The 25,242-nt window shown below is 36.8% G+C and overlaps 1 protein-coding gene across 11 annotated transcripts in view; it reads right to left on the bottom strand.

Moving 5' to 3' along the window:
* The window catches only part of PLEKHG7 (pleckstrin homology and RhoGEF domain containing G7), a 101,692-nt gene that overhangs the window by 58,772 nt on the left and 17,678 nt on the right, over positions 1–25,242 (bottom strand). For 8 of the 11 annotated variants that reach the window (XM_074226579.1, XM_074226572.1, XM_074226575.1 and 5 more), the window contains 2 exons: positions 7,195–7,322; positions 3,252–3,292 (listed from right to left, as the gene is read on the bottom strand). In XM_074226579.1, the coding sequence (XP_074082680.1) occupies positions 3,252–3,292; positions 7,195–7,322 (169 nt within the window). Of the gene's footprint in view, positions 1–3,251; positions 3,293–7,194; positions 7,323–12,585; positions 13,636–25,242 lie in introns of those variants that run through there. The other 3 variants (XM_074226581.1, XM_074226582.1, XM_074226580.1) reach the window with 2 other exon arrangements.

The raw sequence follows: 25,242 nt of genomic DNA, 5'->3' as shown, positions 1-25,242 counted from the left end.
GGAGATTTTCCTCATCTGTAAAACAATGGGTTTGGACGGAGGGATATGTAGTTCCCTGAAACTTCCAGTCCATGATACTAAAATCCTTGTTCTTCTTACTGTATAGGGTTGTTCTGAGGGTTTAGAAAACCTCAAAGAACAATAAGAGTTCTTATAGTTCCCTTTTATTAGTTCCCTCTTGCCTACCTTTCTGCTTCTCTGTCCCCTGTAAAATGGGACTAATCCAACTATTGCTTGGGTAAATGAGCTCCATATGTGTAATCACACTCCATGAGTCTCCTCCCTTAATGAAATCTGAGTCTTCCTATAGATTGATAGACAGGGTGGAATAGTGGGTAGGAAGCTGGATGTTGAACCAGGGTTTTTAATTTAGGTTTTCCCAGTTATAATGCCTGAATGACTTTGGATAAGTCAACTAATCTTGCTGGGTCTCCCTTTTTGTAAACATCCGTAACAGGAAAAGATTCAATTCATCAATCATTTATTGAGTAACTATTCTATGTTGGGAGCTATGCTAGGCCACCAGGGATCCAGAGACAAAAGCAAAATAAGCAAAATGGTCCCTGCCCTCAAGATACTTACAACACACACACACACACACACACACACACACACAAAACTAAATATATGCAAAAAAATTCAAATAATAACAAGATGATTTGGAGGTATGTGGATGGGTGAGAACTGGGGATCTCAGGAAAGACTTGAGCTGAGTTTTGATGGAAGTTGTGAATTAGACAAGATGACCTCTAAGTAGAAACCAAGAGAACATTGTAAACAGTAACAGTTATATTGTTTTAAGAATGACATAGCAAATGAATGAGTAATTTTGACTTTTATAAATATCCAAATGAACTATAAAGGACATTTGAAGAAAGATGCTATCTGCATCCAGACAAAGAACTGATAAATAGAATTTTGTACAGAATTACATATATAATAGAATAATAATATATGCCAATTTGGATCTTATGGTAGTCTTCTCTAGAGTGTGAGTAGAGAAGAGGGATGGAAAAAAGAAATTTACACAATTATATTTAAAAGGAATAGCAATAGATTTGCAGTTGTATATGAAATAATATTTTTATTATACTGTTATGGAAATGCCTGCTTTATTCCATAAATTAAAAATAAAATAAATAAATATGTAAAATAAACAAATAAAATGATGACTTCTAAAGTGGTTCTACAGCACTGAACTTGGAGACAGGAAGGTGGTTTCCCCAGTCAAGTCTCAAATATTTATTAACTATGGACCCTGCATCAGTCACTTATTGTCCTTTGTTTCCTCACTTGCAAAATAGGCACAATAATAGTAGTGACTTCATATAGTTATTGTAAGAATCAGATGAGATAACATATTCAAAGTGCTTTTCAAAGTATATTATTATTTGCAAAGCATGAAGAATTCATTTATTGGATGCTTATTACCTGCTAGAAATACAAAGACAAGTTGAAAACAGTTCCTACCCTCAAGGAGCTTCTATTCTAGCAAATCTATGGTTCTATCCTTCCTTGATAAAATGGGGGTTTAGGCTAAATGACCAGTGGCAAACCTCTCAACTAAAAACCCTACAATAAATAATCACTTTTCAAAATGACCAGTTGCTATGCCCAAAGGGCAACAAAAACATGCATACCCTTTGATCCAGCAATACTATTACTGGGTCTATATCCTTAAGAGATTATGAAAAGGGGTAAAAACATCATTTGTACAAAAATATTAATAGCAGCCCTGTTTGTGGTGGCAAAGAATTGGAAATCAAGTAAATGTCCTTCAATTGGGGAATGGCTTAGCAAACTGTGCTATATGTATGACATGGAACACTACTATTCTATTAGAAACCAGAAGGAATGGAAATTCAGGGAAGTCTGGAGGAATTTGCATGAACTGATGCTGAGCGATATGAGCAGAACCAGAAAAACACTGTACACCCTAACCGCAACATGGAGGTGATGATCAACCTTGATGGACTTGCTCATTCCATCAGTGTAACAATGAAGGACAATGTGGGGCTGTCCTCGATGGAGAATACCATCCGTATCCAGCTGTGGAGTTTGAACAAAGACCAAGGACTATTACCTTTAATTTAGGAAAAAAACTTGGTATCTTATTGCCTGATCTTGCTATATCTTTTTTTTATTTTTATTTTTTATTTTTTTAAATTAAAGATTTTATTTATTTTGAGTTTCACAATTGCTATCTCTTATATTTTATGTTTCTTCCTTAAGGATATGATTTCTCTCTCATCACACTCAATTTGGATCAATGTATACCATGGAAACAATGTAAAGACTAACAGATTGCCTTCTGTGGGGGGTGGGGGGGGAAGAAAGATTGGGGAAAAATTGTAAAACTCAAAATAAATAAAATCTTTAATAAAAGAAAAAAACAAAATGAACAGTTGCTTTTTGTCCTTCCATTCCCAATTAATGAGTATATAGACAAAGCTGCTTAGTTGTAAGAGAGTAGATAAGTTTATTTTTAATGAAAATAAAGGACAGTTTTCTTCGTTCTGCTTATTCCTTACGATAACCAGGAAAATTGGAGGTGATGATTATACATCTTTGTCTTTCCAAATTCTCCCCCTTCTTTCAATCCCCCAAAGTCAGCTGTTCTTGTTCTTGGCTACACTAGCCCTTTTGCCCCCTACACAGAAAAAGAAAAAGGATTTGAACCATGGCAACCCTTCTTTCAAAAGTGGCCAGGCTCTGCTCTAGCAAATAAACACGCTATCAATGTCTTGAATGAATACACTTCTGAAGAGATTTAATGGAACACAATCAAGAACTCATTCAAACCCAGCTCACTTCCCCTGAAATAGAAATGCATTTCTGGAAATTCTCTTTGGACTAGCTCATTAATTTTGAAATGCTTCAAAACAACCCAGTCCTACCAACAACTTATATAAGGACTCCTTAACATCGAATGAGCTAGTGATAATAATATATGTAGTTGCAAATTTAGAAAGCTAAGGCATAAGAGTATGGGAAAAAGGAGGCATCAAGGCAGGGAAAAGAGTTTTGCTCCTGACAGGCCACCTGCCTCGTATTTGGCATGGTTTCAATGTACAAAGTCCCATTTGGCATGCTCTCTCACCAGTTCCATTTTCGTAATCTCATTTAAATTTCACCTGCCACCTGTCTCCTTATAAAGAGGAAGAGACGGAACAAACACTTCAACTGTTAGTTCTTTGTCCTGAACTACTGGAGCTTTAATTAAAAGAAGAATTATATTAAACAACACTCACCACGCCTTTCTTGGAGAATGGCCATCTCAGCTTTTTGGGTTCTGGTAAATGAAATAAAAAAAAAAAGGTTTTATTTTATAAACAATTGATGGATTATCATGATGCTTTCTGAAACTTTTTTTTTTAAATAATGAGCCAAATCAAAATTTTCCTGTTTTAATTGTACTTCTCTCTTCACAAAATGAAAAGTTTTATTTGTTCAAATTATATAATGAATCCTGGACTTGGAGTTGGAAAGACCTGGGTTCAAATTCCAATTCTGATCCTAAACAAGGGACTTTAACTTCCTTGCTCATTCAAGTTCTCTGAACCTCAGTTTTTTCCCTCTCTAAAAATAAGGGTATTAGGCTAGCTAGTTTTCTAGTTCTAAATCCTTGGTGCTATGATCTCAGTTCTGCCATGACCTTCAAGAAGCAAACATGTCATGAGGAGGCATCAAGGTAAGGATTCAGTGGAGCATATCTTTTTAAAGGAAATATAATGCTCTAATTTTATTTAGAGCAGAATTTGATATTTGGGAAATTAATATAGTGATCATGGACAAATTACTCTAGGTAACTCTAGGGATTTCAGTTTTACCATCTGAAAATGAGATAGTTGAATGAGATAACCTTTGTGGTCCCCATGGTCCGGGTAGAAATCTACAATACTGGTTTCTTCCACTTACTGCCTAAATGGAAATTAATCTCTGGATCATTCATAAAAATGAGATGATATCTAAGGTTCCTTCTAGTTTTCAATCAATGATACCATGATCTTGCTCTGTCATTTGTTATCTAAATGACTATAGTCAAGTCGTTTAATCTTTGTAATTTCCTTTGAATGAGTAGATTAGACTCTATTAAGGTCCTTAAGAAACCTTCCTTCCAAAGAATGAAGGTTCTTTCTCTAACTAAATCTTTGATCTTTCAGACAAAGCAGGAATTAGAGTGACCTTATTAGAATATCATCTTTCATTCAGAGGAAACTGTTATTTGTCCCATAAGTATGGTGCAACAAATTCAGTAACTGATCAAATACATTAATCTTAGATGAAAGTGCCATGTGAGGTCATCTGATCTGAGTCCCACTTTTATATAGGCTTAGATCAAAACCATCTCAGTATATGGGATCTGATATGTGTTGATAAATTTAGAAGCCTAAGAGATTATATAAACAAAAATCCATTCATAATTTGGAAGGAATAAAGAAACAGTGAGAACCAAAATACCATCAGGCGGTTAGTTGCTTTCACCTGCCTGGAGCTGTTTGCATTGTTGACTTCCCTTCAAAGAGCTAAAGCTCAAGGTTGATTGAGAAGGAAGTCATTTTTAAGTTACATTAAAAGAAATAACCATGAAGACTGAGAAGAAACGTTCTGTCTTTCTGGTCCTTATTGCCCTCCCTCCTTGGATGAATTTCTCTGAGTATTACTGAAACAGTGCTATGAGTATTAATGATACTTCTGGAAAGGCTGAGAAGAGACACTTTTGATTGGATGACATGAGTTGACAGCTCATCAGATAAAATGGATGAAAATAGGCCCTGTTTAAAGCCTCTCTCCTTCTAATCAAATTCATCAAATGGCCCAGTCTTTCGACTGTAGAATGGAGGCAATTATCTGGGCTGCAATTTATTGTTGATGACATGCCTCATAGTGTGTTTTCAATAGGACCGCTGGGAGGTATTTGTCTGGCTGAACATTCTCCCTCTGGCTTTGGCCACTTCTCTGATTTTTAGAAAGAGATAGGTAAAAGATAGGTCAGCATTAACAGCTTATTACCTGGGGTTTTAAGGTGTTTGAACATTTGTCAAGTCCCATTAATTGCAATTTTCTGTCTACAGTGAAGGAAGTGATCGTTATGTATAATTATGATAATGGACCAAGAAAATACTTCTTTGAGTCCCTGCTAACATGTGGATAACTCAAGAAATCAAAATTTTGGAACTGACATCTCATATCTTTAGTCTTCCATTAATTCTACTCCTTTCTTACCTCCATCGTTAGCTACATGGTACTTTCTAGAAGAAATATTGGCTCCATCTCTGATTTTGAACATAATTAAGCCAATGCTAACATTCTTTCTGGAGCTCCTAGTGTCAACTCATCATCCCTCTGATTTCTTATACCCAAATCCCCTTCCCTGGCCATTCTTCATGTGTTGGTATTTCCTCTCACTCTTAGAATGTAAGCTCCCTGAGGTCTGGAATCATCTTGCTATTTTAGGAGTCCCCAACCATAGTGCTTCATTTCATTCATTTATTCATGAATTAGACTGAGTTATCTGAGGAATGGAAACTCCTTTTCATTCATTATAGTACATAGTTCAGTGCTAAAATTAGAGACTTATTGACTTGATGGAAAATAGAACTTTTAAGTGCGCACTTCAAAGAAATTGTGGTACAGTTTATGCTTTAACATTTTCAAGATCAGTTATTCCATTGGTGGGAGTATTTCATGTGCGAATATAGGTTGTAACCTCTCTATGTCTTTGTGAGTTGCTATCATTAAAAATATCATCATTTTCAAGCCAGGTTGGGAATGAGCCTGTGTGAAGGAAGCATGGATTTTATGACAGATATACTGTCATCATTTGGTCATATTAATTATTTTTCCAGCTTTATAAGACTCTCCAGAGCCTGTCCTGTATTGTCATGACCTGCAAGAACCAAACGTTCACCTCTATGTCATGAGGAGACATCAGAGTGGAATTCAATGGAAAATATTTTTAAGGGAAATTAAATGCTACAATTTAATTTAGAGTAGAATCAGGTATTCTGAAAATTAATATAGTTATCATGTGAATATGTCACAACCTTCACCTTATGGATTGTGGCAGACAGCATGATCTGATGAAAATAATATTGGATTAGGAGTTGGGAGACTAAAATTCTACTGCCAGCTCTGCCGCAAGCAGCTGTATGGGCTTGGGTGTCTCCCTTTGCCTCTCTGAGACCTTTCCCCTCATATATAAAAATAAGGGAGTTGGGTTAGGTGATTTCTTAAGAGAATAAAGGTTCTATAATTTGAATGATCTTGGATATATAGGGAACTCATCTCAAAGACCACTGTTATACCCAAGTAAATGACTATTTGAGCACTGATTTCTCTCATTTTACAGATGAAAACAGTGAAGTTCAGAAAAATGGGTCAAACAGTGGTTGTTACATCAGCTATAGGCAGACTTAAGCCTGTCACACCTTCTACATCTTCCCTAAGACACATACACTCTCTCTCTTTTTGGCAAGGCAATGGGGTTTAGTGACTTGCCCAAGGTCACACAGCTAGGTAATTATTGTTTGAGACCAGATTTGAACTCCGGTCCTCCTGACTCAGCGCCAGTATTTTATCCGCTACACCACCTAGCTGCCCCCTAAGATTTTCTTGGTGTCTGATCTAATAAATTTTAGATCATTGCAATTTCGTAGATGGCATGACCAAGGAGTCAGGTAAAGGATGGAGAGATTTATCCCTATAGACCTAGGAATGGACACAAGAGATTTTAAGAATACAACTTTCTCATTTTACAGATGAAGAAACTGAGTCCTATAAAGTCTAAATATTTTACACAGGGTCATACAAATAATAAGTATCCAAGGTGGGCTTTGAATTCAAATTTTTCTTATTTCAGTCTATCAGTATTCCGTACTGCTTCTTTTGCAAAAATAGCCGTAGTGGTAGTGACAGAAGGCCTGTGTGAACTTGGGCAAATTATTCATTCTTTTGGGATGTCATTTTACTTATCTATAAAATGAGAGGATTTGACTCAATGGAACTTTCCAGGTCAAAGATCTTCCATGCCCAGTTAGGCGAATTGCCCTGCCTTACAGAGACATTTGCTGTAGCTGATGGACTAGTGCTAAGCCAACTGGTGACTTTCAAATAATATGAATTGCCTTTGCTAGCTTTAGTTCTGTGGATCTTAGTCCAAGGGAAAAAAAAATAACACCTTCTGACAGTGACCTGAATTCAGCAACAGGGCTGGGTGGCACAGGTAGCTGGCCACTCCATCTGGTACCAGGAGATCTCCAGGGAACACCTCAAGTCCAGGTAGGTTCACGACCACTGAACTTCGCCTGTGCTGGTACAACCTGTACCCAAGACAGGAAAGGGGAGAGCTCAGTACTTTGCTTTCTGGTCCAGGCTTTACCAGAATCAAAACAGATAGTTTCTCCAGGAGAAATGACAACGTAAATCAGCTCTGCTTCTTTTTGATTTAAAAGGGTATTTAAGATGAATTTAAATTATGCATATTTATGCAAATTGTTGCAAATCACCCTAAGGATAAAAGCTTGGTAGTATGACACTTGGAAATCAATGTTCCTGGAGCTGTTGTTTTTATTAGCACATTTCATGGGGAAAAAAAATACCCAGATAAATACCATTAGAGATGTTTATGCTATAAGAGACAGTTATCTTCTTCTTCTGATTTCCAATCACTCATAACTTTTGAATTACTCCTAGTAATGAATTCACCAAAAGAGTGACATATTTAAGACACTGGATAAGACAATTGAAGGACAATTGGATATTGTCTCTGTGACCTGTGGGAGAACTTCCATCACTCCATCCCTCCTCCCCCTACATTCTCAGAGATTAACAGGGACCCATTCACTCTGTAAACTGCCAGATGTCTTGGCATCTTGAGTGTTTTTCTGGCCTTTAGAGTATAGTGGAGGCTGTTCAGGCCTACTAAGGTATTTCATTGGCCCAGTTACAATGCATTAAAACTGGTCTCTATAAGCAGTACAATTTCTTCCTGTTCAGCAGGATCTTAGGAAGTTACTTTTGAGGGTTTTTTTCCTATGATTTTCAGATTTACTTCAAAGAAATAACTTCAGGAACCCATGGGTTAGAGTTGCTGACTGATGGCCCTCACACAAGATTATTCTAACAGATGCAAACCTAGACTATATAGGACGAAGACACTAATCCCATTTTTTTTGTTGTTCACTTGCATCTGACTCTTTGAGACTCCATTTAGGATTTTCTTGGCAGAGATACTGGAGTGCTTTGCCATTTCCTTCTCTAGTTCATTTTAAAGATGAGGAAATTGAGGCAAACAGGGTGAAGTGATTTGCCCTCACACAGCTAGTAAATGTCTCACTTTAGGATAATAGATTTATATCTCAGGGGAGTCTTAGAAGTTATTTGACCCAACTTTCTTGATTTAACAAAAAAAGCAGCAGAGACCCAGAGAAATTGAGAGACTTACTCAAAATTTCATGGGTAGTAATTGATAGACAGGGTCTGAACCCAAGTCATCTTGTACTCCCTCTTCCAAACCACACTGCTTCTGATGATTCCTTCCCCTCCCCAAACACAAAGGACATATTTTAATCAAAATTTTGTCTCTTGGATCGAAGATATCAGAGTATAATAGAATAAGACCAAAATTTTGAATGCAAAGATTTCAGTCCAGCTTCTAGCTCCTTTAACCTACTACTTGTATCCTCTTAGTAAATATTTCATCTCTCTGGGCTTTAAAGAGAAAAGCTTCAGTAAAGAGTATATGAGTGTTTGTAGGAGAGGGGCTGGGAAGAAGGAAGATGGAAAAGAGTTTAAAAGAGAGATAATGGTAAGAAAGTGAGAGTACTGAATAGAACAACATCTTCAAGATTAGGAATGGAGCGTGGAGGAATGGATTAGTGGCAAGTGGCCATGGGGGCAGGGCTGGTATCAAAGAAAAGACTTTGGAGTGACAGGTAAGCATTTTTGTACTCTCAAAAGTTTGTTACTCTAAAAATATATCACTGAGGATTGTTTTACCCCACTGGTGAAAGTTTGTTGACTGACTATACGGTACTGCTAAAGAGTCTCAGTGATATGGAAAAGATATGATTTTCAATCTCCCATTGATCACCGACTGTTCTGTTCCTACTATGTCAGATTACTGGGCTCATACAGGACAATGAGAATGGAGTCTGTACACAATATAACTATCTTCTGTGTAAGCCAAGACAGAGATTAATATTTAAAATAAATGATAAGTTATAATTAAGTATTTGTAAATACCCAAGTGGACACCTTTGGATGAGAGGTAAATGCCTATGTAAACAGATGAACACAAAACTTCTTGCCAAATGAGCAATCGGAGTACAGACATGTAGGAATAACATGTGTGCTTGATGACGTCTGGATGGAAAGAAAGCCCCACCTCTAATCATCTCTAAGGGCCAAGAAAGATTAGATTGAACATGGTTCAGACATTTTTTGATCTTGATTCCAAAAAAGCCTGGTCCACATGACCATTTATAAGGAAGTGGGTCCATTTAAGACTGCTGCTTAATTAGGGAGGTGACCAATGAGGCCGGCTGGTCTGGGATTCAGTCCACACTCACTGTGCTATAGACATGCAGAGAGAAGAGTAGATCAATTAATGATTCCCTCGGGAATGACAGTCGTTCTCCACATCTTGATATTTCAACAAAAAAGTCATGGAAGGACCATTTGGCCATGGAAATCAATGACTTTGCTGAAAAAGAATCCAGAGAAATAATCGTGGAAAGTTTATGAAGCTGAGCCTGCAAGAGGTGGTGAATTGGGCGAAGAATTCATGGGATGAAATCACTGACAGCTGTGTTACCAATGCACCGCGAGCAGGCTAATGACAAGAAATGCTCATTGAAGGAGAGGTCTATTGTTGGAGAGATTGGGGCCAATGGTTCTACAAAGAAATGGAGACACAAAATTCAGGCTGAAATTCGGGGTTTGGAGAGATATGACGATGTTCCATAAGAAGATGACATGACTGTATTTGAATAAATATAGATTTTTGTACATGAATAAATGTAGATTGTTGAATATAGAAAATATGCCCTGAAACTAAGCTTTAATACCTTTTTTGGAGCAAAAATTAATATAGGGATCAGTCTTTTTTTTTGGGAAATACAGTACCACTACCACTATTATAATACTACTGCTACTACTACTACTACTACTACTACCACCACCACCACCACCAGTATTATCACTACAGCCATCACCACCACTACTTCCACTACTGCTATTGTGGACTGATGACAGTTGACAACTGAGTAGTAAGAGTTTCTTACTCAGTAGACTTTAAAAATTTTTTGTTTCTGAAGCAATTGAGGTTAAGTGACTTTCCCAGGATCACATAACTACAAATTGTCTCAGGCTTTAACACTAGGTCTTCCTGACTCCAAAGTACAGGCTCTATCCATTGCTCCTCCTCCCTGCACCTTAGACTTTAAAAGGTAAGCATCAATTGTCAGCTATCTTCTTCCATTATTCACAGAGTAACTCAATGAATTTAGAGACAGAAAATATATATGTTTTGTTCTTAACTTTGATTTTTATCAATGCCAGGAGTTTCTGGGAAGAAACACTCTCTACCAATATAGATCTGATTTAGGGCCTGACAATACCTTAGAGCAAAAGTGTCAGACACATGGTCTGTAACACTCCCTAGGGCCCCCAAACAGATTAAAATGTAATTGGGAAAAGCTTAATAAAATAAATAAAAATACAGTACAACATACATAATATTGATTAGTGGTTTTCTACATCAGCCTGCAGCCTAGACACCATTGCTTTAAGAGGTCATCTAATTCAATTCTTTTCCATCTGGGAAACAGAGAGTTTAAGTGACTTGCCCAAGGTCACTTGACTTGACAGTCAATTGACTGAGTCAGGATTCAAATCTATGTCTTATGCAGAAATTCAGCCTTTTTTCTAGTTCGCCACATTTCTAGTTCTGGATGTGTTAGTTGCCCCGTGGCCTTAAGTGTAAACTATTAATCCATTCATGAACAAGTATGGCATAGCGGGGGGAGTAGATTTCTATTGCCTTTTGAGATTTACCTATTTCATAAGGCACCAGAATAGAAAATCAATCAGTCAATAAATATATATATATATAGTAGGTATTGGTGGAAACAAACAGAAAAAGGAAACATTTCTTTTAGAAGTTTATATTCTAAATATACATCTGGAAAGTATGTCTTACTTAGTCATAGGACTCCAAATCTACGACCCCTAGGTACCCCAAAGGCATCCAGGCCATCCCCCTGCCTTATACTTGAGAAAACTGAGGCCTGGAGAAATTAATAGGAAGACTGGAATTTTAGAATACCCTGAAGGACCAAGTTGCATTAAATGACACATTTTTAAAATTTATAAGGCAAAGAAAATTGAGATGAAAGTTTGATGAAAATTTTTATTTTAAAGTAAAATTATATCTGTGTGTAATTATTTGGATTTAAAGGACATGTTTGCATATACAGAATATGTTACTTTTTTTTTTGCAATCATGGACATGCTTGGTCCTTCTATTTAATGACTTTCTCAAGGTCATTCCAGAAGTATGCATCAGGGTTGTATTTGAATCCAGGTCTTCTGCCTCCAGAGTTAATCTCTCTGTCTCTGTCTCTGTCTCTGTCTCTGTCTCTGTCTCTGTCTCTGTCTCTCTCTCTCACACACACACACACACACACACACCACAAACACATACACACACACACTCTTTGTCTCTGTCTCTCTTTCCCCATCCCTCCATTCATCCATACATACACATACATTCACATACATATATATACAAATATACATATATAAAGGCACTCATATACAAATATACATATGTACACATACAAACATATACACACATATACTATCAGTGTATCCATCTTTTCATGTATCCATGTATCTATGGATCCATCTAGCCATCCATCTATCTATCCATTAATGTATCCATCTTTCCATCAATGTATCCATCTATCTATCCATCAATATATTTATCTTTCTATTTTGTAATACATACATGAACACATACGCACACACATATATATATACACAAAATAAAAAGCAAAGTAATTTGGGGGGATTAGGGCATCAGTTGGGGAAAATAAAAAAAAGACTTCAAATAGTTGATGATTCAATCAGAATCTTTAAGGAAACTAGGGGTTCTTAGAAGAATGAGCATTTTTGGCCAATTGCTTGGAGAATATCCAATGAATATCACCAATGGAGAGATAAAATCTTCATTCTCTATTTTTCATTTTGTTTGGAAAAGATATTTAATAAACAGGTCTTTAGAATTCAATTTTGAGGTTCAAATCTCACTTCTCAAAGTTATTAGCTGTATGATCTTGGGGCAAGCCCTTCAATATCTCTGAAGCTCACTTCATCTCTAAAAATGAGGGGGCTGGATTAAATTGCCTCTGAAGTCTCTGCCAGCTCTAATTCTCTGTTGAGGATCAAAACAGCTCCTAAACCCAAGTGTTTAAGCAAGACTCCTGATCATCAGGGCTCTCAGTCATGCCCCAGTTCTTAGATGAAACCCTCCCTCTCACCCCTTGCTCACAGACACAAACATAGCCCCCTTTCACTGACCCTGAGTTTTGTTGCAGGGACATTGATAGATCAGAGCGGACAGTTCCCATGCTACCGGTCAGGATTTCTTGGTCTGTCCCAGTCACCAGCTTCTCTTTTCCTTTCTGTCCTTTGTCGAAATATCTAAGCCCTGATGTGTGGGTGGGTGACTACTGCAATTCTGGGAATTCAGGGAATGCTTCCCCACCCCTGACCATAGACACAGACAGACACACAGACACAGACACAGACACACAGATACAGACTCACAGACACACAGACACACACACACACACACACACACACACACACACACACACAAAGACACAGAGTGGAAGACATCATTTGAGGATCAGCAACAGAAAACAACTACCCCCCTCCTCATCCCAACAATTAATTAAGAGATATGGCCCTAAAATATAATTAAAAAGGGAGGAATTATTCCCTATAGCTATTTTACAAAATTATGAAGAGAAGAAATGTATGGTAAAGGAAAGGCCTATATGTGCAATGAAATCAGTTCTGGCTTTGGAGTTGAGGACCTTAGTCTTGAGCACTATCTCAGCGTTCTATGCCTTGAGTGCCCATGAGCTGGTTATTTCATTCATTTGGAGATCAGCTTATCTTTAAAGTGAGGGAGTGTTGGACAAAGATCAAGAGTTCTTAATTTTAGGAGTATGGACAGATTTTAGCAAGTCTGTGCATTTGGATGGGAAAAAAATTACATCTTCCTTTTTACTAACCTCTCATTGAAATTGAACATTTCTTTTCCTTATGAATGTAGGCAACAAACATCATACTGAGAAAGAATTCCATAAATCTCACCAGATTTCCAAAGAAGAGCACATTGTCATAAAAGGGTTAAAATGCTATGGATCAGATGATCTCTAAGGTCCTTTCTAGATTCTTGGGTGTACTGGATGCAGTTCAAACCAGCTTGGGAAAGTTGATTATTAAATTTTCTGAATGAGCATTTATACCTTGGAAGTCAGTAAGTGCTACAAATCAGGGCATGATTGATTCTGTTGTTGACTTTCTTAAGAAAGTGATGGAAAAATGTTTATAATTTAGATTCTAACTAGATATTAAAAAAAGAACATTATTTAAATTGTTGGAGAAATGGAATGAATACAAATGCATAAAAGTGGGAGAGGGCTGGATGGGATCAGGAGAATTAGACTGGATGAAGTATAGTATCAATAGAGAGTATGACTATAAGAATAGTTGAAAATTAGATCAGAGCTAGATTATGTTGTTGTTACGTAGTTACTGTCATGTCCTACTCTTTGTGACCCCATTTGGGATTTTCTTGGCAAAGATACTAGAGTTTGCCATTTCCTTCTCCAACTCATTTTAAAGATGAGGAAACTGAGGCAAACAAGATCAAATGACTTCAGGTGTTCTATACACTGAGTCACCTAGAAGACCTTACATTACAGACAATTTTTTTTAACCAATTAGGAGTCAGAAAGTTTTCATGCAGGTACTGACATAGTCCAAATTCTTCTGTACGACAGTGATTACTTTGGCAGGTTTTTGAAGGATCAGTTGGAAAGGGGGAGGCTAGCAGTACATGGACTTATGTAATGAAAATGGGATCTAGGGGTGGTATCAGTTTGAGTTGAAAAGAACAAATTGATGTGAAAAATAATGGAAAGCAAGACTGCTTTCACAAGACAAATGACTGAACAGATGGCAGTGAGGAATAAGAAAGATTTAAATATAATTGACATTTTGAGCCCACATTACTGGCCTTTAATTCAGAAGTTGTGAAATGTATACTGTGTGGTAGACATTGTATTAAGCATTACAAATATAAAGACATTAATGAAACAGCTTCTGTTTTCAAGGATTTTTTTTTCTGCTGAGGTTAGGGTAGTGGGAATGAAAGACTGTTAAATGATGTGACTAAGGCTGTACATTCCAATTTATGTTATTTAGATATTTACATGCAAAATTACATATATTTATATTCCATTTTGGCCAACAGGTTAATGCTAAGGCTATATACAATTATGGTCAAAATTTTGTCTATTAAAATATAGTTATAAAAATTGTGTTGAATTTGGGGTCAGGAATGCTGGATAAAAATTTTGACTATTTTACACATCATCTGTATGACCCTAAGTAAGGCACTCAACCACACTTATGCTTATTCCCACCTTGCTTTTTCACCCTCATGCCATCTCACCCCATAATGAAGGGCTAGGATTCAAAGACTTCCAACTTTAATCAATCACTCAATAAATATTATTTACTTTCAATATTTCTATTTTTAATTATAAATTTTTGAATTAATAAATGGCCAATCTATATAAAGGTACCATGAACCACCAAGAAAAAAGTATTCCTTTCTTTTTCCATTTAATTTTCTTCAGACATCTATTATATCTCATTTTTCTAAATTTCTATTCACTTCCTTGACTTCTTATTTTATTTTTTAGTTAGATTTATCTAGGTCTGAGAGGGAAAGGTTAAAGTTCTCCATTATTCTAGTAGTACTATCACCACCTATAATTCACTTAACTTTTCTTTTAAAATTTACATGCTGTAGTATTTGGTACATATAGATTCAATATTGGGATTGCTTAAATTGTCTATGGTACTTTTTATCAGAATGTAGTTGCCCTGCTTAAATCTTTTAAGTAAATCTATTTTAAGTATAGCTCAATTATTATAATGGCTTCCCCTGTCTTTTTTCAGATAAGGGGCAGCTGTGAAGTGCTGGAGGAAGTGCTGGAGTAAAGTGCTTTCAGGAAGATCCTTTTCCGTGAATTCAAATCTAGACTCAGTCACTAACTAGCTGTGTGACCACAGGCAAGTCATTTAACTCTTTTTACCTCAGTTTCATCATCTATAAAATAAGCTGGAGAAAAAAATGGCAAATCACTACAGTATTTTTCCCAAAGTGGGTTATGGACAGTCAGATATAATTGAAACACATCAGTATCAAGTATTTACTATGGGGGAGGGAGCCTCTCTGCTAGATTCTGGAAATACAAACACAAAAGTGAGATCTTGCAAGCCCCCAATGAAGAGGGAACTTCACATGTCAAGAGATTAGTACATTATAGTATGTAGACATGGGGGATAGAGATTGGATCCGTGATTTCATTGGCATAGGGAATTCCTAAGTGAGTAAACTCCCTCTATTAATGAAGGCCAATATTTTCTCTACAACTCATATTCTTAGAAAACTTACTAGAAAACTGAGAGGTCAAATAACATGCCTAGGGCCATACAGTCATATGGGTGAGAGGAAGGATTTGAATCTAGGTCTAAAGTGATTTAGGTAACAGAGAAAGCATTAACACCTGGGAGCATTAGGAAAGACCTTTTTACTGTCAGATCTGTGGTCACATATATTGCGTTTTATCTGAAGAAAGATAAAGATATTGTGAACCCTGCAGACAGAAATTTGGATTCTCAAAGGGCCTCTGGAGTTATATTGCTCAAGGGATGCATTTTCTCAGCATAGAAGGAAAAGCATATTTGTTTGCTAGACATGTTCAGAGATTGGTTTTAGAGGGACCCCAGAAACTGATCAAATGTTAAATTTGGTCTTTTCTTCCCTTTTTTACCTCTTCCACATCTCCTTCCTATTTCTACTTCTCCAGGTGCTCATTTCTCTTAAACTATTTTCTGACTGTCCAAAGTTCACCCACCCCTACTCACCCCTTCCTGGAACCAATATTCCAAGTCTTTAGTGAATTCACATGACATTGTGAAAGACGTTTGTCCTTCTCAGGTGACATTTGCGTTTTAAAGAAGTCTTTTAAACTAATGTTTAAGCTGGAAAACTGCCACCTTGCACACCAGACTAGCCCTAGGTAAGTACCGAGAAGCTATATGGTTTAGGATTGCAAATTTAGAGTAGATAGAGGTCATATAGTTCAACTGTCTCATTTTACAGATGAAGAAACAGAGCTTCATCTCAGAAAGGTGAAGAGTTTTCCTAATTTCCTGTGGGTGGGAATTACAAGAAGCAGAATTTGAACCCATCACTTCTAAAATTGTTGTTTGCTGTTGGAGCCTACAACTCATGGGTATCTATTTAGAGATGAATTCTTTTGCCTTGGTAATCTATAGGATATAAAATCCAATCCTGATCACAGGATCTCAGTGGATATAGACCTGAGAAATCATGAAGTCCAACCCCCATATTTTACAGATGAAGCAACTGAGGCTCATAGGAATTAAATGACTTGTCTAGAATGCAAATTATAGATGTGGGATTTGAATCCAGGACTTCCTGATTCCGAATTCAGTGATCTGTCCCAAAATATTCAGCTATTTAGTCTAGGAATGAAACTTGGATGAACTGCTTAGAAGGAAGCTATGCTCACTACTCTATCACCTATGCTAGAATCTCCTTGGAAAATTGCAGTGGTATTGATAGCGTCAAATGCTTCAAAGAGATCAAAGTAAAGTGGAATTGAGAAAAAGGCATTAGACTTAAGAGATCCCTGGTAACTTTGGAGAGAGGGATATTTCCAGTGAGCTGTAAAAGACTGAGACTACATATAATTGAGAAGAGGAGGAGAAAAGAGGAAATAGAAGCTCTGAGTATAGATGACTTTTTTAAGGAGTTTAGGAGTTTTAAGGAAAGGGAGGAAAAAAAGGCTGATTGGTTGTTTGTTTAGTAGGGAAGGTAGGATTTGAGGTTTTTTTTCAGACTGAGGGAGATATGCATGTATTTGCAAGCAGTGGGGAAGGAACTGATAGGAAAAATTGAAAATTGGAGAAAGAAAGAGAATGATAGTGGGGCAATCTGTTAGAGAAGACAAAGAGAAGGGATTAAGATTTCATATAGAAGGTATAGTCTTCATTGGAAGGGCCACCTTTTTATCAGAGGTAAGAGTAAGGAATAGTGGAATATGATATGATATATATATGTATATATATGTATATATATGGTAGCATCAGAACTGGAGGGATAAGGATCCTAAAACCTTTTATGTATAAGATGAAATAAAGATTATTAGGTATTTGTGAAATGGCTAACATTCATTTAAATTATCTTTGGGGTTTTGGTCATTCAAAATATCTTTTATTGAATGTAAATACTATATGGATTCTTGATTTCTCAAACACAAAGAAAAGCTCATATTTGAATTATAAGATAAATATAAGAAGAAATCCTTAGTTGAGGGAGTAGATGATGGGGAGGCTTGAGGATAGTTTGCAATTGGGGGAAATTGGAAGGGGAGTTGGTGATACAGGAATAGTATTGCCTTGCTACAGTGAGGACCCAGTTGAGATGAGATAATATAAATCTGAATTAGTCTTATTGGGTACAGTTGTGCGATTGAGATTGCGAGCCCTCCATAGCATAAGTTATGACTCCAGCAGAGTGGTCTGACACATTCAGGGACTATCTGTGTTAGTGAAGTCTCACATTTTAAGGGACCAGACCTAAGAGGGGGATTATTTGAGGTAAAAAAAGAGTAGGTATGACCAGGCAACTGGCAAACAACAGCAGAAGAGATGTTTCAAGTTCATTTCCATTTGGAAATATAGTATTAAGATACAAGGGAAACACGATCAGAAATTAGCCTATAGTTCATGAAACTGGTTATAAACCAGTTCTAAGCTCATAAGGGTGATTTCCAGTGTGAGCTGATGAATGTGGATTCTTTGCTAGCGTTCTTTTGATCTTTAAGGTTAGAGGTTAATCCTGACCTGTGTACTCTCAATGAGTTTTAGCTGTGGAAAATCTTCCCCCCCCTCCATTTTTCTAGAATTTCCTATATGAGAAACAGCCATGTCTGTGAAGAGAGAGACATACATGCTTCAGGAGAACATGGTGTATGATAACATGTGCATATCTTAAAGTTTTCTTGATGGAAAAATAGTTTTGATTAGTGATACAATGTAGAACACAAATAATGTTGGATTCTACTAAGATGTAAAGATTCTGATGATTAGCTTCATACCTGATTGTTTCTGTTATAGATTGTTTCTACAGCCCAAAGAATCAGCCTCACCAAGTCTGGAGGCTGACCACACAATGCTGAATTTATGCACTCATAAATCAAGAATTGGAAGAAACCCCAGGGTCAGTTTAATCCAGTTCTCTCATTTTACACATGAAGAAATCAAGGTCTAAGAAGTTTCAATGAACCAGATAGGGCTATAATTTAAGAAGGGGGAAAAGCTTGTGGAGGTCATCTAGCCTTACAGATAAGGAAACCAAGACCCAGGAAAATGAAGCTACTCATCCAACTTCACAAAGGCAGTAAAGCATCAAGGCAGGATGCTCTTTGTCTCCAGAACCAATATGCTTTCTACTTTACCAATGTTACTGCTTTCTATTAGGGTTTGATAATTCACCATGGTAAAAACGCAAAATAGATTTCTGTAATGATGCTAGTAGAGTCATGGGGTTGGGAAGGAATAGGGAAGCAAGAGGATGCTAAGAATTATAACTTTCCAGTCACTTATGAAGGATAATTATGAGAGCCAGCCTTGGAGTCATGAGTCAATCAATCAAAAAATATTTATTAAGTGCCTGCTGTGTGTAATATTCGTGCTGTTGTTTCAGATCCTGGGAATACAAACAAAGACAGCTCAAGTCCTCAAACATATTGACTGTATGAACCTGCATAAATCATTTAACTTCTCAGCATCCTGGTCAGTTTTGGAAGACTAGAACTTTCAGATTAAGTGGGGATCTGCTTTGGGAGTGGGAATTTCTTTAGCCATTGGTCCCAACACAGATAGTGAAATCAAAGATCCAGAAGCCACACTCCCTCCCCAAATACTGGGGTCCTCTGGGAGATTTTTCTCCAATAACTGATTCATGCACCACTGGATGACTGGAATCATATCTATATGGACAACTTTTCTCTAAGTGAAACCTGAAGATACACAGAAGTTGCTGCAAAATAGGAAGTGAGCTCTCAGAAAAGTGAATAAAGAAATTGATGGGAAGTATAGAAAATGAAGGCAATTATTTTGATCTTAGAGCACTAAAACTAGGGGATTCTGGGGGAGGAAAGTTCTGGAGTTGAGCCTTGAATCTAGCAAAAGATTCCAAAGGGGGAGAGATGAAAAAGTATAGCATTTCAGGTTCATGAAGCTTCTCTCCTTTGAGTCCAACAGAGTCAGATGCTTAACAAATGTGACTTGACTGATCAAATCATCACAAGGAGGAAACCAGAAAAGCAGAGGGAAAAAGAAAAAAAAATTATCTGGCAAACACTTCATGTCTTGCCAAGAAGTGAATCATGGCAGCCAAGAGCAACATTGCTTTAGAGCATAAACTTATTTCCAAAACATGGGGGAGGATGAAGGCAAATTGCAATTTTCACAAAACCAGGAGATATAGTGGAAGGAAAAACAAGCTTACAGAAAACATGGCAAGAAATCCATGTAATGGGATCATATCAAGAGCATTTACAGATGAACCTAGAAGGACAAGTAATGAAACAAATCTATTTCCATGGCAATCAATTCTCAACACCAATCATACTGGCATGACCACAATTGAAATGGAAATGGTTGCATTATTTGGATTCATGTTGAATATTTTCACTGAGATAGAACCAATGACCATATTTTACATAATTACAACTCTGAATGGTGCAAATTCAGACATATGCAACCACTTTAGAAGTATCATTATTCACACTAATCAGACCTAACTCAAACACATGTAACCACTTCAGAGGAGTCATTATTTTCACTAATCAGACCTACTTCAGCATAAGATCGGTTTGATGAAGTGCAATGATATTCAAGAAAATTAACTCAAAAAATGCAGTCAGACCTGACCTCAGATGAAATCCAATGCAATTATGTAGGTATCAAAGATTTATCTTCTTTTAATTTTTAAGAGATGTTTGTTTTTAAACAACTTTATTTCCAAGATTTCCACCCCTCCCTTTCCATCCCCAAAGAACCTTTCCAAACATAAGGAAGAAGAGAAAGCAGAAGGAAAAAATTAGTTCATTAAAACTAACCAATATCCTAAATGCATATGAGAGCATGTCACAATGTTCTAAACTCTTAGTATTCCATCCTGGAAAAAAAGAATACTGGATCTGTGATTTTATGGATAGAGAAAACTTCTGAGCGAGGAAACTCCTTCTGCCAATGAAGGTCAACACTTTTTTCTGTACCTTAACGTCTTGAAGAGTGTGTAACTCTGGGCAAGATACCTATCCTCTCACTATCCACTATTTGCTTATCTGTAAGATGGGACTAGAAGTACCACCTAACTTACAGGAGTGGATGTGAGAACCAAGTGGGATAACAAATGGAAACTGTTTTTCAAACCCTTAAGTGCTAATATCTAGGCCATCTCCAGTATTTTTTTTAATCTAAGGCATCAAGGTTAAGTGACTTGTCCAAGGTCACACAGCTAGGCAATTATTAAGTGTCTGAGGCCAGTTTTGAACTCAGGTCCTCCTGCCTTTAGGGTCAATGCTCTATCCACTATACTACCTAACTACCCCTATCTCCAGTAGTCTTGACTCTTGTTTTGCCACTGGACTTCTATGACCCTGAAGAGTGAGGCTGATAACTTTGTGTAGCTCTGCTTCATTTAGGCTCAATTCATTTGCAAATTAAGACATCACCCTCCTGGTGTCATTGATCCCTTTCTAGACTCGAAGATAAATAGCAACCAACTATAAGGCTAAGTGATTTGCTCAAGCTCACATAATCATCCAAATCTTGTGGGTTTTGACCTTGCTATCTACCTACAGTACAATATTCCTGTCTTCAAGGAAGAAAGGAAGGTCCTGCTCTTGCAGGAACAACCTTGGTCATTATAATAATCCAAGTATCAGTTTTTTGTTGCTGTTTTAATTGTTCTAATAAAGGATTGATTTTCAGGATAGCTCAAAGAGTCCATGATTCCAGAAGAATGGAAAAAAGAGAGGCATCTTCTAGTGGAAAGAGCCAGCTTAGAAACCAAGAAGACCTGTGTTCAAGTCTTGCCTCTGATACCTATTGACTGTGGGAGCCTGGGCAAGTTATAGAAGCTCTCATTGCTCTAGGTAACTCTCTAAATCTATCTATCTATCTATCTATCTATCTATCTATCTATCTATCTATCTATCTATCTATCTATCATCTATCTATATTACCAAGGAGATACTGACCTGGAGATGTAGAAAGATTTTTTCCCCACCTGGAAATACCTTTTACTATTGAAATTACAGATCTAGTCTCTATTTCAAAAGAAGATACTTTCTCATCTTGCTAAAATCTTAATGAGAATGGTCCTTGCATTTATTAAGCATGACCTCAATGAGGAGGTAAGAAGAGGACAGTTGGGCTACTAAGATTCTTCTCAATAACAGAGAGCATCTTCCCAGACACCTGATTGACTCTCCTCATGTTCAAGGTATAAAAGACCCTATGGGGTATATTGGTTGTTAATTTCGACACAAAATTTGACCTGGTAGAGTCAAATCTGGAGCCTCAAATGTCCTCCTCATTTCTGGATGTGCATTCCACCATAGTTAGTTTAAAGTCAGATAAGAGGTTTTGATAGATGTGGTCACAGAAATGACTTTTTTTTCTGCAATCCTCTGACCTCTGTGACCAAACGTCTCTACTATGAAACAATTCAGTTCATTGAAGAAGATTGTCCATTTTATCTCTCGTTTGTTGAATCTCCTGTTACATTGGATGATTCCCAGGTTTTGTGATTGGGAAAGACTATGGTGGGGTATCTAAACTCCTCTGATCAGTATATAAAACCCTTTGCAATCCTTCTAGCTTCCCAGACTGATTGAACTTAACTTCCTTCAGGCATTTCTAGACACTAGACAAATCAACATATTTGCTTGTTCTATCTCTCACTTCTATTATATAGCCTGATCTCCATCCCTAAAATGCTTGCCTTCTTCACTTTACCTACCTGAAACTCCCAGCTCCCTTCTAAGCACAGATCAAGCAAAAACATATTCAAGAATTCTTTCAAGATGAGTTGTTAGTGACCCCAATTTTATTGATTTTGTTCATACCTATAATTCCATTATCTATCAACCTCATAAGCATACATGCAGTGCAAGGAGGGTGTGCTAACACATACGTGACTACCATTAACATTGACTTTTCCTTGAGATGAATGGTGATGCTCATTAAGTGGTACAGTGGATATCACCTGGGACTTGGAATCAGATTTCAGTTCACATCCTGCCTCGGACACTTAATAGCTTTGTAACCCCAGGTAAGCAATTCAAGCATATTTTTTTTAAATCTATAACATAGGAGCAATACAAATTAATGTTACTCTTAATAATTATTAATTATTATTGATAGCACTTTATAGGGATGTGAAGATTCAATGAGATTAAATGTAAAAGGTTTTCGCATGTTCTAGAGAGCTCTAAAAATGTTAGCTATTATAATTGTGATTATAAATAAGTTACCTTAGATAAAAAACTTTGTGAATTTTAAAGTCCTATATAAATATTAACTATTATTATCATGTGAGTCTATGAGAAACAAATGTTTTTTCCCCTAGTAGAATGTAAGTTCATCAAGGGCAGCCACTGATCTACTTTTGTTTTCATTTTCTCTTCTCTGAAGAGTTTGTTATTTGAATGTTTAGTTGAACCCTCTTTATGTGATAGGTATCAATTCTCAACTGTGTCTTCAGGTCTAACAGCTCATATACTCAGACTGTACTGTTTTCTCCCAGCTATGGATAACTTAAGCTAAACTATGCAAAGGATGCAAGTAACTTAGGGAATCAAATACAGAAAGCATTTATTAAGTCCCTACTATGTGCTGGCTTGACACTGTGCTAGGTCCTGCAGATTCAAAGACAGAAATGAAACACTGTCTCAAGGGGTTTCTACTTTATCAGAGAAAAAAAGGAGTCTAACTTGAAAGAGGATGGCCTCTATGGACAATGAAGTTATCAGTTTCCATGACAAAAAGACTTTATGGAAAAGGTATGTATAATAGGGCTGGAGTCATCATGAACAATCTTTTTTTCTGCTCCAGAAAACTTTCTTTTTTATTTTTTTGGGGGGTTTTTGCAAGGCAATACAAGGCAACAGGAGATTCAACAAACAAGAGGTAAGTGACTTGCCTGCAATCACACAGTTAGGTGTAGTAGTAAGTGTCTGAGGGTAGATTTGAACTCAGGTCCTCCTCACTCCAGGGTCGATGCTCTATTCATTGTACCAGCTAGATAACTTTTTTCTTTTCTTTTTTTTTGCAAGGCAATTGGGTTAAGTGACTTACCCAAGATCACATAGCTAGGTAATTATTAAATATTTGAGGTTAGATTTGAACTCAGGTCCTCCTGACTCCAGGACTGGTACTCTATACCCTGTGCCACCTAGCTGCCCCAGAAAACTTTCAAAGGGTCAAGATTTCAGTGAAAAGTTTTTGGGCTGGGGCTGCTAGGTGGTGCAGTGGATAGAGCACCGGCCCTGGAGTCAGATATACCTGGGTTCAAATCCAGCCTCAGACATTTAATAATTACCTAGCTGTGTGGCCTTGGGCAAGTCACTTAACCCCATTTGCCTTGCAAAAACCTTAAAAAAAGTTTTTGGGTATCAGAGAAAGTTGATTTGTTATGTCATTGAGAGTGAAGTATGCAGTTCAAAAAGGGGGCAGCAGAGAATAAGTTGGTATTGGTCCTTGATGAAGGGAACTGGCAAGTTTTTGCAAATGTTTCCTGTTATAGACAACTTCACAATCTTAAATGATTAGGAGTATAGATCATATGTAGTCAATTGTCTTTACTTTTTGTCAAACAACAAACACTTTCTTGGCAAAGCAAACACAGCTGAGAAGACTATACTCAAATAGAATATTTCCGGAATCTAGAATGAAAAATAAAGCCATAAAAATAAAAAACCCCATAAAATAGAAAAGAAAATCAATAGAAATAAAAAATCTTTAAGCAAAGAAACATTAAGTAAGGCCTAAATAACATGCATGTTTACCAAAAGGGTTTATAGTCATCATTTTGAGTAGCCTATGCAAATTTGAAATGGAAGAGGGATTTCTTGTGAGTGGTGGAGTTTCCCAGATGCTCCTAGTCATGGAAGGCATTGCTTTGATTAGAAGAAGTGGTAGAACATTCATTTGAAAGCTTTCTTTTTTTCTCTTTAACTTTTTATTTTTTAAAAATTTTAAATCTATTATTTGAGCCATATGTAAAGATCATTTTAACATTAGTTTTTGTAATATTTTTGAGTTCTACATTATTCTTCACCTGGTATTTCCCTCCCTTTCCTTTTGATGGTGAATAATCTCATATAGGTTGCACATGTATAACTGTGTGAAACATATTTACATATTAGCCATGTTGTGAAAAACAAAATCAGAACAAAAGAAAGCAAAAACCATAAGAGGTTAAAAAACCCACCAAAACCATAAAGTATATGAGATCCTTAAGTTACTTAAAAGTCCAAGTAGTGTCTAGATTAGAGAACTAGATTTAGAGTCAAGAAGACCTAAGTTCAAATGCTGCTTCAGACAATAACCACTTGCCTAACCTTGATCAAATCATTCGGCCTCTCACCTTCAAATTCCTTATCCGAAAGAGGCATAGTATCAATCTCACAGAGTTGGGTGCAGATCAGATCATAGAGGAAAAACGGGTTGCAAACCTTAAAGCATTATATAAATATTATCAATATAATGCTTACCAAAACTCTGCTTAGCAATCTATATAACAACAACTAAGTGAATGAAGAA

Source organism: Macrotis lagotis, chromosome 2, assembly GCF_037893015.1.
Source record: "Macrotis lagotis isolate mMagLag1 chromosome 2, bilby.v1.9.chrom.fasta, whole genome shotgun sequence".
Classification (NCBI taxonomy): Eukaryota; Metazoa; Chordata; class Mammalia; order Peramelemorphia; family Peramelidae; genus Macrotis; species Macrotis lagotis.
Note: the sequence above shows the minus strand (reverse complement) of the source record. Positions and strands in the feature narration are given on the sequence as shown.